Source organism: Triturus cristatus, chromosome 1_2 (assembly GCF_964204655.1).
Source record: "Triturus cristatus chromosome 1_2, aTriCri1.1, whole genome shotgun sequence".
In the NCBI taxonomy this organism is placed as follows: Eukaryota; Metazoa; Chordata; class Amphibia; order Caudata; family Salamandridae; genus Triturus; species Triturus cristatus.
In genome coordinates this window covers 778,548,301-778,566,245 of record NC_140580.1, presented here as the reverse complement: position 1 = coordinate 778,566,245, position 17,945 = coordinate 778,548,301, and the positions used below count along the sequence as shown (strand labels likewise).

The 17,945-nt window shown below is 44.0% G+C and overlaps 1 protein-coding gene across 1 annotated transcript in view; it reads left to right on the top strand.

The window, feature by feature from the left end:
* The window catches only part of ZNF365 (zinc finger protein 365), a 443,761-nt gene that overhangs the window by 67,266 nt on the left and 358,550 nt on the right, over positions 1–17,945 (top strand). The window contains exon 2 of the mRNA XM_085615169.1: positions 11,153–11,895. Within this exon, the coding sequence (XP_085471295.1) occupies positions 11,171–11,895 (725 nt within the window). The 5' untranslated portion in view covers positions 11,153–11,170. The remainder of the gene's footprint in view (positions 1–11,152; positions 11,896–17,945) is intronic.

The following is a 17,945-nucleotide window of genomic DNA, read 5'->3' as shown; positions in this document are numbered from 1 at the left end:
GGAATCTTTTTTTATTCAAGATGTCCTTTGTTGTTCCTTTTCATAAACAGATGTTTCTTAAACAGAATGAACGTCTTATTCTTCACCTGCATATGCAACTGGATTGTTGCTGCATTCTACTAAGGTTTGAGGTAGCTCAGAAATGTATTTTGTTGCACTGTAGCCATCATTGTGGATGACATGCTAGTGTTTTTCATCAAACATGTTTTTGTATACACTATTTTGTGAATGAAAAAACAATTCTCATGTTTGAATCACCACCATTGAGCACTAAGCACTTCTTAACATGCTTTTACTTTGCGCCGTTGATTGTATGCACTCATTAAATAGGTATGCCTTGAAAGCAAGCCACCTGTATAGTTTATTTGATTGTAGTTATGATTAAGTTCATCACTGTGTGGATACTTTCATTGGAAGCGAGTACCATGCTTTAACTTGTTGTTGAACTTCCTCTTCCAGGGAAACATTGTCTTTTTGTATATTCTTCGCAGATTTGGAAGTACCGGAAAGTCAGTTGTAGACACTCTTTGATTATTAAAATGTTTTTAATTGGTCATTATAAAAATAATAGGACTTTCAAGTCATGAAGTGAAATATGTTATTGAGATGTGACTGATAATGGAAGTTGTTTGGCATTTGTAGGGTACCCATAATTGATGGTTGGGTGTATTTGTTAGTTGGGGTCTTAAGTCTATGAGACAAATGTTTTGAGCTCTTGTAATTCTTTGAACTGGGTAGTCTTTCTATCAATGTAGTGATGGAGGTGACCAAAAACATCAAAATGTGAATATTTCAACCAACTAGTTTATAAAAGCACATGTTGGTTTGTTGCAACTAGTCTAAGTTTCAACTATTATTGCTGGGGGCATGGAACCATTTGGAATGGAGTATGCTTGTCAACATACTTGAGTGAGCTGTTGGCAAATATGGCGTTTTTCTTCTTTTGGATGGTATAAACTCTCTCAAATCAAAAGCTAAGTGATTATCGAAAGGGACAGTTAAAGATAAAGAATTCAGATGCCCTGTCAACTCTGATAATGGTGCTTAAGGACAGATTCACAACTAGTGTTTTAAATGTTGCAAATGGTGCAAGGGAGCTCAAAAGTATTCCATGAGAATTTTTAATATAAGATCTACTCCATATCATCTTTTAAAGATGCAGTTGACATCGTAAGCATGAGGGAGATGAATCAAGCTATCTAACTATCCACCTGTCTGTTTGTAAATATATCTGTCTGTCTGTCTGTCTGTCTGTCTGTCTGTCTGTCTGTCTGTCTGTCTGTCTGTCTGTCTGTCTGTCTGTCTGTCTGTCTGTCTATCTATCTATCTATCTATCTATCTATCTATCTATCTATCTATCTATCTATCTATCTATCTATCTATCTATCTATCTATCTATCTGCCTTTCTGTCATTCTGTCTTTCAGTCTGTTTACTGATTGTCAGTCTTTTTTTCTATCATGGCATTTAGATTGTGCACATTATCACGTGAGTCTTGTTGCACATTCCCTATCATTAAAAAAAAGGAATGATTGGTGTATTTATTGAACACATCAACAGTGGTTGGTCAGAAATTATCAAGACAATATCTTGAAATGTTATTTTTGAAAATTGGATGAGTTGTATTGAAAGAACCATTATTGTTGCTTTTCATATTGAGCTCTTTCCACTGCTTTAAAGGTACCTTTATGCAATATGTATTGGAGCAAGATTCCACTATGGCTGATATTAGGATTCTCTGTTTGTAGTTAACAAACATATAGGTCATACAGTGATTCAAGTGAAATAATAACTTGACGGTTTTGTGTATACAATAGAAATATATGAATAACTAAGGTAGGTTTATCCAAGGAGTGCTTATCATCAAAATATAAATCATGCTTGATGAATACAGGCCCCAGCTAGGCCCGCAGGACACAAGGGTTCGCTCTCCTGTAATGGAATCTATAAGGAAGTTGGCACGGAAACTGCAAAGTACAAAGACAGCATTTATTAACCCTTAAGGGTGGTCCTACAATCCACACAACACTCTTCAGTATTGCATAGAGTAGCACACAGAACCTTCGTACATGGTCCCCTTTTATACACAACAGAGGGGCTCATAAGTGGGTGGATACAACATGAGGCCGAAGAACATTACCATTTATGGTCATTTTCGATACTGAATCAATATGTGGGCGGAGCTAACGCACTCCTTGAGCCCGCGAAAACATGGTCAAGCAAGGCTAACTGATAACAGATGTGGTCAAGTCTGGGCATGTGCCAGATAGACAAAGGAGCTATTTATAGACTGTTACTAGGCAGATTGCAAGAGCAACTAACACAGAGGTTGGACTCTTCTCGTGGGGAACACGTGAAAGCATGACAATACAAAATGGAGTCCAAGCTTTGGTCAACATAACAGAGAAAACATGATCTATAAGAGGGGAATTAATGTCTTTAGTAAATGCTTAATCACATCGTTGTTTCAATTTACAACAGACGACCCTTTCAGCATTTACTGAAGACATCCGGTTTGTTAGGATAATCATCATATATGTCAATTGTCATCATTTCTTCAACTTCTTTAGCTAAACGTTTTTGGTGGGCAACATCGGCAATAGCTTTCTTATCAGGGATACAGAATGATACACATAATGAGCAGAGCAAGGGACCGCATTGAACGCAGATACAGCATGAAAACAGAACCGCCACAATAATGCAGAGACCAGTTAGAACCTTCCATCCCCAGGCAGTAATTAACGCCCAAAACCATCCAGAAAAGGACCAAGTGCCGTTTTCTGTATGGATCTCAGCTGCAATTTTGTGCAGTTTATTGATGGCATTATAAACTGATGGCGTATGATCAGGGATAAACACACAACAGCTACTTCCAATAATTTTACATGCTCCTCCTCTGTCAGCTAGCATAACGTCTAATACCATACGATTCTGCAATGCAACAATTCTAGTAATCTGCAATTCCTCCGTAAGATTCCCAAGAGCAGCAGCAGTCTGATTTGTCACAGCTTCTACCACTCTTGTTAACCTTCGGATCTTCCTACTGTTCAGGGCAGCTCCAACAAAGAAAAACAGTCCTAAGTTAAAATCAATATACTGTTGCAGACTGGTATCAGTCTGATCTACATCATCAATTGATAAAGTACGTTTATACCTATTTACAGTCACATTATTCAATAATTTCAGATCCTTATGATAAGATGCGGGTGCTAGGAATACAGGAGGTAATAGAAATGATACATAGCATACCCCAGACCACCCAGCCGGCAGACGGTAATAACCTTTATTTCCACACACAAAATACGTATTATGGGAGGCCAAGAAGGTACTATTGTTCAACCCATCAATATTCAAAACAGTAATACAATCACTAACACCAACAGGGATAAAACCCACACTCTGGACACATAGGTCCGCTTGAGCTTGTGCTACTTGAATCACAAATTTGTCTTTTCCCACAGTGTCTCTTGTGTTCGTAAAGATGTAGGGAATGGATTCATTGTCTGGTCGGTACTCTTCCCACTCCCAAATTGTCCCATTCGCTTGTGGATACCCATTTTTGTCTTGATGGCATTCTTTATTAAGTCTAAAAAGCAATCGTCCCACTGTCGGTTTCCGAGTGGCAAAAAGCAAAGTATACCATGCTCTACAAGAGCCATTATGAGAGAAAGGAAGTGGTATAAATGGCGTTCCTCCTTTCTTCTGATGAGCTGGCATCATCCCACATATCCAACAGTTCGTAGCATTCGTAGCAACGTGGGTATGATGCAGCATCTGGATGAAAGTGTTATTCAAGTAAGATTGTCGATGCTTCAACTCTTGATACGGTAATGTATAAAAGTAGTGCTCCTCAGGCACCGGAGTTGTCAACACAAGAATCTTCCGAGCGGGAGTTACATCCTCCACGAACCATGTGGTTATCCCAACAATGGCTACTGTCAACATGAACCCTAATGCACAAAGGATTTTCTTTTTCTCCATATCAAAACAAAAATAAAACCCAATATCTTCCTGAAACTAAAAGTCTGTCAGAACTCTTCCCCTTGGGCAGCGGTTGATTTCTTCACCAGCGGGCCAAGACGGGTGTCGCTACACTAATGCAGGGCTGATCCCCCCCCCTTGCCTCATCGGCTCTCCGTTTCACTAACCCAAGGGCCGTTCTGACAGTATGTCCCGGTACTGGAAAACTCACTTCCTTGGTCGAAGATGATATCGCCTTCCTCCAGGAGTCGCGTGGTCCGGAAAGAGCTCCTCAGTGGCGTTTGGCTCCGCAGCACGGCCTGTCTCTGCAGCCAAAATTTCTCGTTGATCGGTCAGCACGGCAGGTTCCACCAATCCGGGCGGCACCTTCCTACAGTGCAGAGAGTGGATCCAATTCTTTCGGTTGGAGACTCGCACAGCCGTCCTCGTTGCGAGGAGGACCTGCTCAGGGCCCACCCATCTCGGCTCCAAACTGTTCGTTCTGTCGAAGACTTTCACCATGACATGGTCACCGGGCCGGAGACCATGTCCTTCGCCGGTAGACCGATCAGGGAGCGCCTCTCGGACCTGTTGATGGATAGAAACCAAGTTATCCGTTAACTGTGCCAGATAATCGCTCATCATTACACAAGGTACATCATACACAGCCTTAGGTCTGGGTGGACCCCAAATATTCATTGGGCGTCCAAAAACAATCTCATATGGCGTAAGGCCAGTTCGAGAGTGCGGTACTGATCTAATTGACAATAACGCCAGTGGCAGAGCGTCTGGCCAAGTCAAAGACGTCGAAGCTTGAATTTTGGCGATCTTAAGCTTCAGTGTACCATTATACTTCTCAACTAGGCCTGCAGACTGAGGGTGAAACACGGCGTGGAACTTCTGAGTGATGCCTAGGCCCTTCAAGACGTACTTTATAACATCCGCTACAAAGTGAGGGCCATTATCACTCCACAGAAGTCTACAGACGCCATACCGAGGGAAGAACTCTTTCAGCAGCATCTTCGCAGTAGTCATCGCAGTATTGTCTTTCGTAGGGTACGCTTCAACCCATTTGCTGAAAGCGCAGACCACTACTAGAACATACTTCAGATTATTACAGCGCTCCAATTGGATATAATCCATCTGCAGAACCTCAAAAGGTGCAGTGGGTGTCACAAACCCTCCTGCTGGAGTTCGAGTACCCTTTCCTGGGTTATACCTCAGGCAAATCATACAGGTCTGCACCACCCTCTTTGCTGTGCTAGCAATCTCTGGATGCTCCCAGACTTGGGTAAACAATTTCACAATTGCGGAAGCTCCAACATGTGCTAGCCCATGTGCCATCTGAACCATAGGTTGTACAAAGGCCGTGGGTAATTTCCATCTATCCATCTGCTTATTTCTCCAGCAACCCTCGTCATCCAGTTCTCCCTCGCTAGCCCATTGTTCCCGCTCTTTGTCAGAAGCGGTCCTTTGCATTTCTCGCACTTCCTCCTTCGCATCATGCCATCTCTCCACCTGTGACTTCACTACATACATGGCAGTAGTACCGGGCTGCATCGCAGTCTCCCGTGCTACTCGATCCGCTAACGCATTCCCTTCTCCAACTTTATTAACCACTTTCCTATGGGCGCTACACTTAACGATGGCAATTTTCTTTGGGTATGTCAATGCAGTTAAAAGGTTATGAACTAACTCTCCATGCATTATCTGTACTCCATGTGACGTTAAAAACCCTCTCTCCTTCCAGAGTAGGCCGAAGTCATGCGCTACTCCGAAGGCATAGCGGCTATCTGTATAAACATTCACACACAGTCCTGTACTGAGCTTACATGCTCGTGTTAATGCTATCAGTTCCGCTGATTGAGCTGATTTCTGTGGTATGCGTGCTGTCTCCACTATCGTTTGTAATGTGGTAATTGCATATGCTGCTGAAGTCGTACCATCTGGTAGCTTCAGACAGGATCCATCCACCCACAGTTCTCCATCTACATCTGGAAAGGGCGTATCCTGGAGATCAATACGACCCTTTGTTTGTTCCTCAGTCACGAGAATACAATCATGCGCTTTCCGCGCCTCAGGCTGGGTTTCGGGGTATGGCAACAATGTTGCCGGGTTTAACGTTACGCACCTTTTCAACGTAATATGAGGAGCCAAAAGTGTCAACTCATATCCCGTTAAACGGGCACTGGTCAAATGCTGCGTCTTTGTTTGATTGAGCAGGGCATCGACAGCATGGGGGACTAATACCAACAACTTATGAGATAACACAATTCCCTCGCTTTGGCGTATTGACACAGCTGTCGCCGCAACCGAGCGAAAACACCCCGGTAATGCTCGGGCGACAGGATCAAGTACAGCCGAAAAATATGCACAAGGGCGCTGCTTATCGCCGTGCATCTGCACTAAAACTGACAATGCACATCCATCTTTCTCATGCACATACAACGAAAAGGGTTTTGCATAATCAGGGGTCCCTAACACTGGTGCTGAACAAAGGGCCTGTCGTAGTTGCTGAAAAGCAGTATCACACTCATCTGACCAAGGGATTGGGATAGGCGTGTCCTTTGTCAAAAGGGCTAACAATGGCTTAGCTATGTGCGAAAACCCCAATATCCACTGTCTACAAAAAGAAACAAGGCCCAAAAATGCACGCACATCCTTCTGTGTGGACGGTCTCGGTGTATCCAAAATTACTTGGATACGATCCGGTGTGAGTGCACGTCCCTCCTTAGACAAAAGGTGACCCAAATAAGTCACCTTTGGTCTACAGAATTGCAATTTCTTCCTAGATACCTTATGATTGTGGGACGCTAAAAAAGAAAGTAAGGATAACGTACTTTTTTCACACAACTCCAGAGTGTCAGCCGCCAGCAAGATGTCATCAACATATTGAATGAGGGCGACCCCCTCGAGCAGAATAAAGGAATCCAATTGTCGTTTCAAAGCCTGACTATAAATGCTAGGGCTTTCTGTATAGCCCTGGGGAATCCTACAGAAACGATAAGATCTATTATTTAATGTAAACCCAAAAAGATATCGGCTATCAGGGTGAATGGGAATGGAAAAGAAGGCATTTTTCAAATCAATCACTGAGAACATGGTCGCCGTAGGCGGGACCAAGGTAAGCAATGTCGTGATATCAGAAACCACTGGGTATTGAGGTATCACGATCTTGTTCACTTCTCTCAAATCAAGTATGAATCGATAAACTCTGGCATCCGTATCCTTTTTCAGTATGGGAAGAATCGGACTGTTACAAATGTTATAGGGGACTTCCTCCACTACCCCTACCGCTATCAAATCCTGCACTATCTGTGTGAGAGCCTCCTCCCCCTCCTGGGAAATACGGTACTGTGGGAGGCGTGGTAACACCGCCCCCTCCTGGACGCTAATGTGGACCGGTGGAATCACCATTTGGCCTACATCAGTATCCGAAGTCGCCCACAAAGCACGAGGGAGGGTAGATAACAGCGCATCCTCTGACATCGTACACATCCGTTCAGATCGAGGGTAATTGTCATTCAATATTACCCGCACACCAGCAGGGGAGCAGCGGATCGTAGCCCTAAAATGCTTTAACATATCAAGACCCATAATGTTGTCCGGTGTGTACGGGGCAAGCAGAAACGGACAAGGTGCAGAAAAAGAATCAACCTTAAACATGAGGGGCTGTGAAAGAGGGCTTCGGGAGAGTGTACCGTCAAACCCTACCGATGTGACCATTAAGCCGGATGGGGGAGCCCCCGGAACCAATTGCTTAGATAGCGCACTACGTGTCGCTCCAGTATCCACTAGGAACTGATCAGTAGAGCCCAAAACCTCAGCCGATACATAAGGGCCCTTCTGATCGACTGGCACCTCAACTGATTCTAACCCCCATCCAACGCTTTCCTATGCATGCTGAGAGTCATGGTACCCCGACCGGTCAATCCCTGACGCTTGATACTGATGCTGGCGATCGAAAACATTTGATCTATCTCGGTGCTGCCCAGCAGAGTCAAAACGAGCCTGTTCGTTAGAATTCCCTCGGAAGTTGGAGAAACCCCCTCTACCTCGCGGGCCACCGTGGGTATGCCCCTGACGCGATGCATGCAACACCGGGCAGTCCCTAGCCCAATGACCCGATTGCTTACAATACGCACATTGATTCCTATTCAAATCAGACCGGCCCGAGGGAGGACCATAAGATCCTCCCCTACCTCTACTACTACCCCGTCGAGGCGGGCCATAGACTTGTGCCAACATCACCTTTGTTTTCAAATCTTTCGATTTCTTTTCCTCCTGGCCCTTCGCTTCTTGCTCCTGACGCTCATAATACTGAGCGATAGTCAGGAGGGCCATCGGTGTAGCGGAAGACCAAGAACTTTCACTCGCTTTTAGACGGGCCGCAACTGCCGGCAGCAGATTAGCCACATATTTATCCGCGAAAAGGTGGCGTCCCGTATCGTCGGTAAGCGACTGTCCACTAAAATCGTGAAACGTCTCCTCAAAGCGCGTAAAGAAGTCCGCAACTGACTCGTCAACTTTCTGTTTACATGCAGCTAACATATTCCAGTCAATCTTTTTAGGGGGGATAATTGTCTTCAACTTAGCCACAATAGCAGCAGGGAGATCTAAAATATTCTGGGGCGGTTTCTGCGCAGGCTTCCTCTCCCTATCCTCATCTTCCAGTTCAGACCATCGAGCCTTAAAAGTGGCAACATCATCTACCTTTCGCACAGATCGCCACATATCTGGTGGTAGAATAAGCCCAAAGAACAAATCTATATCTGCTAAAGTCATAACGCAAGAATTCAAGGCCCCCTCGACTTCTTCATAGAAGGCCGCTGGATTCTTGCGGGGGTCGGGCAGCGCATTCTTCAATGCCATAACATCAGCCCTATGCCATGGAGTGTAAACCCAATTATACACAAAATATCCCTTAGCATCGGCGGAGGTAATGTCCGAGCTAGTCCCCGCTCCTTTAGGAGGAACATACAAAGGCGCCGCCTCTCGCATTGGTTTAACATGCACTATGTCATCCTTATCTGACTGGGAGGTGGATGAGTGGCCCTCTGTTGTGCACGAATCCGACTGCTTCTCCTCCCCTGCTCGCTGGCGCGCTTTCTCTTTAAAGACCAGCACCTCGTCCCGCAAGGCGAACAGCCGCCGAGCCGTATCTGGAGCCTTAGAAAAAGAGAAAACACCATTACGCAATGCTTTAGCATCCGATGACACTTCGTCGGGCTCAAAAACACCAGAACGTTTCCGGAAAGCATCAATCACTTCCTCCGCAAAATGACCCAGAAAATACAATTTATCTCTCTCCTGCCACGGCCCCCAAGTATGGAATAATTCCTCTATGGATATCTTGCCGTTAAGTGCACGGAAGGAAATTTGCCGAAGCTCAGCCATTTGCTCGGCTGATAACATGGACCGCGTATCTACCTTACCCGTACCCGGGACAGAATCTTGCGGCCTCGGAGCAGATGCGCCGACATAAGGGGGCGGAGAGCGATCTAGTAAATAAAAATCATCATCAAGATTATTAATGACAGGATAAAGGGGCTGCCGAACAGCGTATTGTCCCGAAACTTGTAGCCTACGCTCCTTCTCTTGCCTGTCCGTCTGCTCTCTGTCCTCCCGACGCTTCGCTTCCTGTGCTCGCACATGATCATTCTTCCGTTGTTCTTTATCAAACAGCGCTTTCTCACGCTTCTCTCGCTCACGCACCTCCTTCACCCACAACCGCACACACTCAAACATATCCTGACGAGCACGCCGCTTACACATACACTGTTCCACATACTCAATCTTACGTATATCAAACGATCCATACAAAGGCCATCGCAACTCAGGATCTTTTTTTGTATATTTCCTCCATACTGTGCTGTACATTATGGAAGAAAGACCATGCTTCACATACATATCCCTATTAGGAGTCCCCTCTGGGGGAGCTGGAGCAGATTCCTCGAGGTTCAACCGGTTCCCAAAACAGCAACACCACTTACGGAGTGCGCTGAAAGCAGGCATGCTCAGAAATAATGCAAAATATGCACTATTATAGAAAAATGGCACTTAATCGTTGCGCCGTTCAAAGTTACACAGCTCCGGAGAAATCTCTCCACATTACCTGCCTATATGTGTTGCAACGCATATATATTCACAAAGACAAATACAAAATATGACTAGTCATCACAAATCAAACTCAAATAGCCAGATCAGGCTTCAAAAACTCGGAGCAAGTACCGTACACCGGCTCTTACCAATCAAGAGTCCAGATTCCAACTGCCAAGCTCCACAATCGCCCAAACGGCTTTCACGGCAAGACCGACAGAAGAGGTCTCAGTCGAGGACCGGCGCCACCCAGACGGTCAGCTCGGAAGGGAAGGAAGAAAAACCTTGGGATGCCAGGGCTAAGGCGCCGCTGGCAGTGATCACGTCCCCGGCCCAATTCCTCACCTTCGTCGCGACCAGTCCTTCGAGCATCCGAGTCGCCGATGAGCCCCACGTGACGGGCGCCAATTGATGAATACAGGCCCCAGCTAGGCCCGCAGGACACAAGGGTTCGCTCTCCTGTAATGGAATCTATAAGGAAGTTGGCACGGAAACTGCAAAGTACAAAGACAGCATTTATTAACCCTTAAGGGTGGTCCTACAATCCACACAACACTCTTCAGTATTGCATAGAGTAGCACACAGAACCTTCGTACATGGTCCCCTTTTATACACAACAGAGGGGCTCATAAGTGGGTGGATACAACATGAGGCCGAAGAACATTACCATTTATGGTCATTTTCGATACTGAATCAATATGTGGGCGGAGCTAACGCACTCCTTGAGCCCGCGAAAACATGGTCAAGCAAGGCTAACTGATAACAGATGTGGTCAAGTCTGGGCATGTGCCAGATAGACAAAGGAGCTATTTATAGACTGTTACTAGGCAGATTGCAAGAGCAACTAACACAGAGGTTGGACTCTTCTCGTGGGGAACACGTGAAAGCATGACAATACAAAATGGAGTCCAAGCTTTGGTCAACATAACAGAGAAAACATGATCTATAAGAGGGGAATTAATGTCTTTAGTAAATGCTTAATCACATCGTTGTTTCAATTTACAACATGCTGAGCTATGATTTCTATCAATAAATAAGATCTGTATTCAGTTTGTTTCACTCTAATTACATTTGAATATCATTATTTCTCTTAGGTGTTGGGGAATTGTGAAATGCAACAGAAATCATTAGAAGGGAAAAGATCTGCATGGCAGGAGATGTCTGAAAATGCCAATGAATGTAAACCGTTCCGTTGCCCACAGTGTGGTGATCAGACCAGGTTCAGAAACCTGTCTTCTTTATCAGCTCACCTGGACTATAATCACAGATTTGAAAACAGAAAAGTTTTGGGAAAAGATGGTCTTTTTTCTTCCCTCAATACGAATGATAAAGTGCCATGCTCAGAGTATTTGATTTGGGAAAATATTGGAAACATCAACACTGTTAAAAAGTATTCATCTGTACAGTTTTCTGACATTTCACCAGAAAATCTTAAAAACAAGAGGTTTCGAGAAATATCAACTAGAAATCATGCACAGTACATGATAAACAAACAATCTGGAGCCTCAACAATCAGTCAAAGTTCCATGTCTCTGGGTCCAAATAATGATGTCAGAACATCATATGACCGTGAAACAACAGAAAATATAAATCAAATGGTAGAGTCTGCCGATAAGGCAAATGAAAAAAGAATGAACAACCTTGCTAAGGAGCTTTCAAGAAAGACTGCTGAGCTACTTGATATCCAGTCTTCTTTTCTGCAGCTATCTCAGAGAAAACAAGAAATTCAGCAGCGAGAGAGAGCTTTGAACAGACAGGTGGATGTTGCTGTTGAACTGATTGCTGGACTGAGGCAGCGTCTGTCTAAGTCTGAAGATGAGCTTCTCAAGAAAGAAGAGTAAGTAGAATACTTTGTCTACCTAACATTTGATATGCAGCATTTTCTGTTTTTGAAGCAATAGTTTACAAAACTCTGCCAACATTTCCATTTGGTATTGGAACGGTGCTAAGTTTTGTCTGACAAGGATCTAGCCACACATTGACATTAACTGTGATAGGATGAGTTGGCATTGCCTGGATGCTTCCTGATGTGCTTTCAGAACAGATGGGGGTTGGAAACAGAATGGTGAATCCTTAAGGCAGTTGTCTGCATTGCAAATTACTTGACATTGAAGTCAAACCTAATGTCAACAAGAGGTGTCTAGAGAGTAAAAATCTGTCCATCCTGCAAAGAATAGAGTTTATAGTTTGTGGAATGGGTGCTAAAACGTAGTGTAATGAAGATCAGTATTACTGTAGCTGGGCACATGAAGAAAGTTACCTTGACTTTAGAGTGATTTTATGTTCATAAAACTAGTGTTACTGGGTGAATGTGACAATGTATTGCTCAAGATTAAACTTGTTTAGAATGACTGCCTCCATATTTAAAATAGAACATGTGGGTTTTCTTCAAACGTTATCTAAATCTGTGTTGGTTGGGTATACCATCTTGTCTAAATCTGTGTTGATTGGGTATCCATGACTGCATTGATGAGTCGTCATATGCTGCATACTTTATGATTAGCCTTGATGAAAATGAATGACTCAGAGTGAGGTGATGGTATGGGCCATGGGGACCTCCAGTTAGTATATGATATTGACACTTCCATGAACGCCCAGAAAGAGCAGCAACCTAGGATGACCCATTCACCTGGACATACTGTGCAGGAATTCTCCTCCCAGGGGAGGGTAGCAGTCAAATACGGTTTACTTAAAAGTGGTGGCAACCGTAGTAGTAGTGAAACTGATAACCATACAGCTATCCAGATAGAACAGCAATCCAGGACAACCCATACACTCAGACACAATGTGCAGGAATCTTCCACCCAGGGGATGGTAGTAGCGACGTTTGGTGCACATACTAGTGGTGACAACTGTAGTGATTCTGTGAACCCATCAATAACTAATCAGGTAGAGAGCTCCTACATTGGAGGGTATGAGTTAGCTACCTGGAATGTGAACAGGCTTGCGGGCAAGGTATTAATAACTGACTGGACTAATTTTATTTCAAATTGCATCATATGTCTTCAAGAGACTTGGTGCATAAGTCAGGTCCATGTAGAGGGATATTCCTCTCATTTTTTAGCAGCTACCAGATCACAAGCTGAACTGAAAAACGAAGGAATGAGTCCAAAAATAGTCTTAAAGCCCATCAGTAGGCTATGTTCAATTGTTTTAAATATGTGTAATGGCTGTTGTGTTTGATTTATGGAAGAGGGTGTGGAAATTGTGTCTGCAGTAATTGCTGGATTTCTCATACAAACCAGGATGTTTGCAAGGCACAAGGTTCTCATCACATATTTGCCATGTCTATTTTGGCTATGGAATACTTTTAAACGATTTCCTCAGAGAAGGATACAATATAATACCACAATATTTTATTGATTTTTGAACAGTTAGCATGAAGGTGTAACTGCTAGTCTTCACACATCAGCTTGTTGTAGTTAGATTAGAAACCTGTATGATAGGAAGAAAGGAATGTAATGCCCGGTGAGTAATTTACAAGCAAGACCATTCTTCAAAGGTTTACAAGCTGCATGCAGAGTAATAGAATGAAAGAGGACTGATTATCCTTGTGGGTTGGTGCATGCAGATGTGCTTATGAATGCGGGATTGCTTTTTGTCCAACAGTGGAATTCAAATGGAAATTTCCAGGTATGAAAATAAAAGGTGTTCTATATTTTCTCATACCAGCCTAAGGCTGTGTGTTTTTGACGACCATAGAAATGAAAGGGTAAAATTGGCTAGGAGATTACTCCATGAAGAAGCCACATAAGATGTGGGTCTTCTGCCACAGAAAATTAGGTGCTCTATCTCTTCTATGGAAAAGAGAGTGTACGATGCTTATTTTTTAGCGATTGTTATCTGTCTTGTCAAATTATAAGGGATCAAACACAGCACTTTCATTGATAAGATGCCAGGGCACTCCATTTGCTTTCAGTGTTTCTAATGCCCAAATGAATTGTGTTATAGCTCACATCTGAGCCTGTCCTTTGCTGAAAAAAACCCAAGATCTTCTTTCAGAATTTGAGGGCAGAAGAAGTAATGGTCAAAATTGTGTATACTCATTTTGAGAGTGTTTGAAAACCATGGTAAATAACCTTAAATGTGGTCTGTAATATATCTATGTCAGTTTCCCTAAATCTTTTCTGCAGCTTCTCTTTCTGAATGTGCCTGCTTTTCTGATATAATTTTTAATTGCATATATTAACAATCATTGGCATAGCCAAAAGGTCTTGCCTTTTTGACCTTATAAATGTTTAGGCATGCAGCACATTATCCTGGGTGCTGGCCGTCAGGGATTGAAGAGTTAGCACTAGCAAACCTGCACATTTTATTTACTTTAATTAATTATTATTACAAACATGTAATAGTCATTAAACTTTTAAAGACAATAAAAAATTAATGACATCTAAGGGTTCCGCTGCCCTTCAAATGCCACAAAAGCATGAGGAACCCCCAAAAAATCGAAGCTCGAAGAAACACAAGCTGGCATTTTATACTTTTCTTGGAGCCCCTAAGCCAATGAGAGATTATTACTATTCCAAGATAGAAGCCACTTTTCATCATGACAGGCAGAAGCAGGGGAAGCTGTGATTACTTTAGGAGAACAGTTGAAAGAGGCTGCAATACCTCACAAGCTGCAGCTTTTGAATGTTGACATCCTAGTAGACATACAACACTACTGCTTCCACCAGTACAGCAAGATAGAACTACCAGTGGAGATACTATAGAAGCAGCCACACGAGATAAAACGCAGTCAAAGGATCTGCAATAACCCATGCTATACAAGCCAGCCACAGGAGGTACAATGCAGTGGTATGAGGCAAAGACCCAGCCCCTTAGAGAGCAGTCACTGGAAGCGCAGACCCCAGGCTACAGTCAACAGTGAGACGAGGCAGAATGCAGTTAGTAGATGCAGACTTCCACACTACAGAGAGCAGCCACAGAAGGTAGATTGGAGTCCTGTGAGTCCTACAGCACAGTTTTAACAGGTAGAAACTCCACACTACTGAGCAGTCATGTGAGATAGAGACCACACACTACTGGGAGCAACCATAGGAGGTATAAAGCAGTCCTAGCCTTCAGAGAGCACAGCCACAAGGGAGAAAGCAGTCAGAGATGTGTACCCCAAAGCTATAGAGGCCAACTATTGGAGAAAGAATGTTGCCCTACGAGGCATAGACCTTGCCCTCAGAAGAGTAGCAATTGGAGATGCAGACCCCACAGTGCAGAGACCAGTCATGGGAGGTACAATGCAGCAAGAGAACATGCACACCCCAAGATATAGGGGCTTATTCCTAGTACGGGGGTCCACCCACCATATTTTGAGTGTAGTGTTCGGAATGTCACTGGACCTCCGCCGGTATCCAGGATCCCACGGCGTTGGCGGAGCAGAAAGAGGCAGGAATATGCTGGCGGTGCAGCATACTCCAACTTGCAAATCCACTGCCCATTTCATGTCAGTGACCCCCTGGGCCCCCTACTGCCTCTGGTCCTGGGGAGCATGTGGGGGGGGGGGGCACATGTTGTGTCCCATTGGAATTTCACCCCTGTTCCTGCACGATGTGGCATGCACGACATGGTGCATGCCAAACTGTGCAGGAACATGCTGAAGGCGCTGTCATGGAGGCGGTTTGCTGTTAAGGCTCTCTTATGAACCTGACACAGCTGCCGCCTTGAGACCACTGCAGCACCGCCCTGATTTAAGTTGTAATCTGGTGGGCTGGTGCACCACAGGCTTGGTGGCCCTCCTGTGGGCCAAGAGGTGGCAGTCCTACAGGAGGACCAGCAAACTCGTAATAATGCCCTAAGTGACCAGCCATTGGAGGTAGAGTACATTTATATAGGGAAATGGCTCAAGCGTCTACAGAGCAGTCATTTTCAGGCATCGGCCACACGGTACAGTGAGCATTTTTACAAGACAGAATAGAGTCTATGTAAATACCCCATACTATAGAGTTCAGCCTTAGGAGGTAGAAAGTAGTTAGAGGACGTGCTGACTGACCCCTATCACCACAAAGGCCAGTCACAGGAGGTAGAATACAGTCAGAGGATGTGCAGAGCACCAAGCCACAGAGCAGCCAAGCTAGTTAAAATGCAGGGCTCATCGGCAGACTAGAGAGCTGCATAAGAGGTACAAGCCTTCAAGCTACAGACAATAGCAACAGGAGGTCGAATGCAGTCACAGGATGTGCTGACACTCCCACAAATACTTCGGTGTTTGAAAGTGTAGACAGTTTTTACAGACTCACTTGATATAAATAGCAGCCAGACAATAACATATGATCAGAAATGGTGCAAACTACTGTGCAAGAGATAGCAGCCAACGGAGGAAAGGAGGGAGCAGCCAGAGAGGGAAGGGAGAGAACAGCCAGAGAGGGAAGGGAGAGAGCAGCCAGAGAAGGAAGGGAGAGAGCCGCATAAGTACAAACTGCTACACTAGAACCAGAGCAGCTAGAGGGCAGTCAAGGGATAGTCAGATCCACACACATAAAGATACCTTCCACAATCTAGTCAGAGAAGATGTGGAGGGGACCCAATGCCACATCATTTAAGAAAGATCAACCAGGCACCGTAGACGCACCTCTGCTCTATCAACAGTAGCTAGTGAAGTCACACAAAGACACTGAGAGCCTAAGAGCACACACATAGCCTACAAGAGAGAAGAAAACAAAGATAGAGAGAATAGGTTGATAGAGAAAGCAGCGAGAATGAAGTAAGTGCGGTCATCTATGGAGACATGAGACAATATGCAGAAGCAAATGCACAACGTGTTTAGAAAGTAGTCATAAGATATATATAGAGACACTGGCCCCATTAAGAGAGCAGCCAGTTGAGGATCCTCAACCAAACACCAATTAAAAACGGCAGCCAAGAACGGAAAGCAAAATTATTGGTGAGTTAATTTGTGATAGAAATTGCCAGTGTAAATATATCGCCTTACTTAAGTGATGGGCAGATTTAGAGACACAACAGCTCATGCTTCTTTATCCCTTTTTAGAATTGTACTCTTGTTTTACACTTACAACATGTTTGCCGCACTCGTATAAAGCAAAGTTGACACTAGCAATTGGTTGCTTTGGTGTTTAACTCAGGTTACCAGTTTCTCTTATTCTCCTCCATTCAGCCAAGTCGGTGTAATACAGCAGTCTTGAAAACATTAGTTGTTAAGGTTTCAGCAGCAGTTGACCCCATACCATCTCCAGCTACACCCGGATGTAATAAACCTTTGACGTGTACCTGTGGTGCCCTTACTGCTTCACATGAGCTCTTCCTATCAAGATCATGCCATCTTCAATGTTTGTTGTCTGTGGATGCTGTACGGGGACTTTACCACAAGGACAGCCTCATTTTGTGTCCCATGACATAATTGGGAATTGGTTCAATTTTTGCTCCCGATTCTGACTTTTGTTCCCTCATGCAATGTGGATTAAGGTGCTGAAATGGTCTTTGTGTCTGTTTTTATTTTATGGTATTCCCTTTAACGTAGTGTTATATAAGCAATAGGTGCATCAGGTATTACCAGGAGGACATTATGCATGCAAACAACCAGGAACTGTCAACACTTTGCATGGAACACCTTTGCGTCCAATTTCAAACTCTGAATGAGGCAATTACTGTGAAAGACTCGGGAGGGCAGTAGTTTAAGAGAAGGAACCCTTGTACTTTAGTTTTTCATTGTCAAAGACTCAATTCAAATGTGTGGTATGCTGGTAGCTGTAAAGCAGTTAAAACGTACGTGCTTGGTATAAATAGAATATTGTTTATTATACCTAAATCTACAATGAATTTATGTGAGTGTGTCTTGGCAGCTGTATGGTTTTGTGGGCTGCTTGCTACTTTATATTTTACATTCTTCATCCTTCAGTAACAGTAGTGTAAAAGACCACGCCACTGGTCCTTATA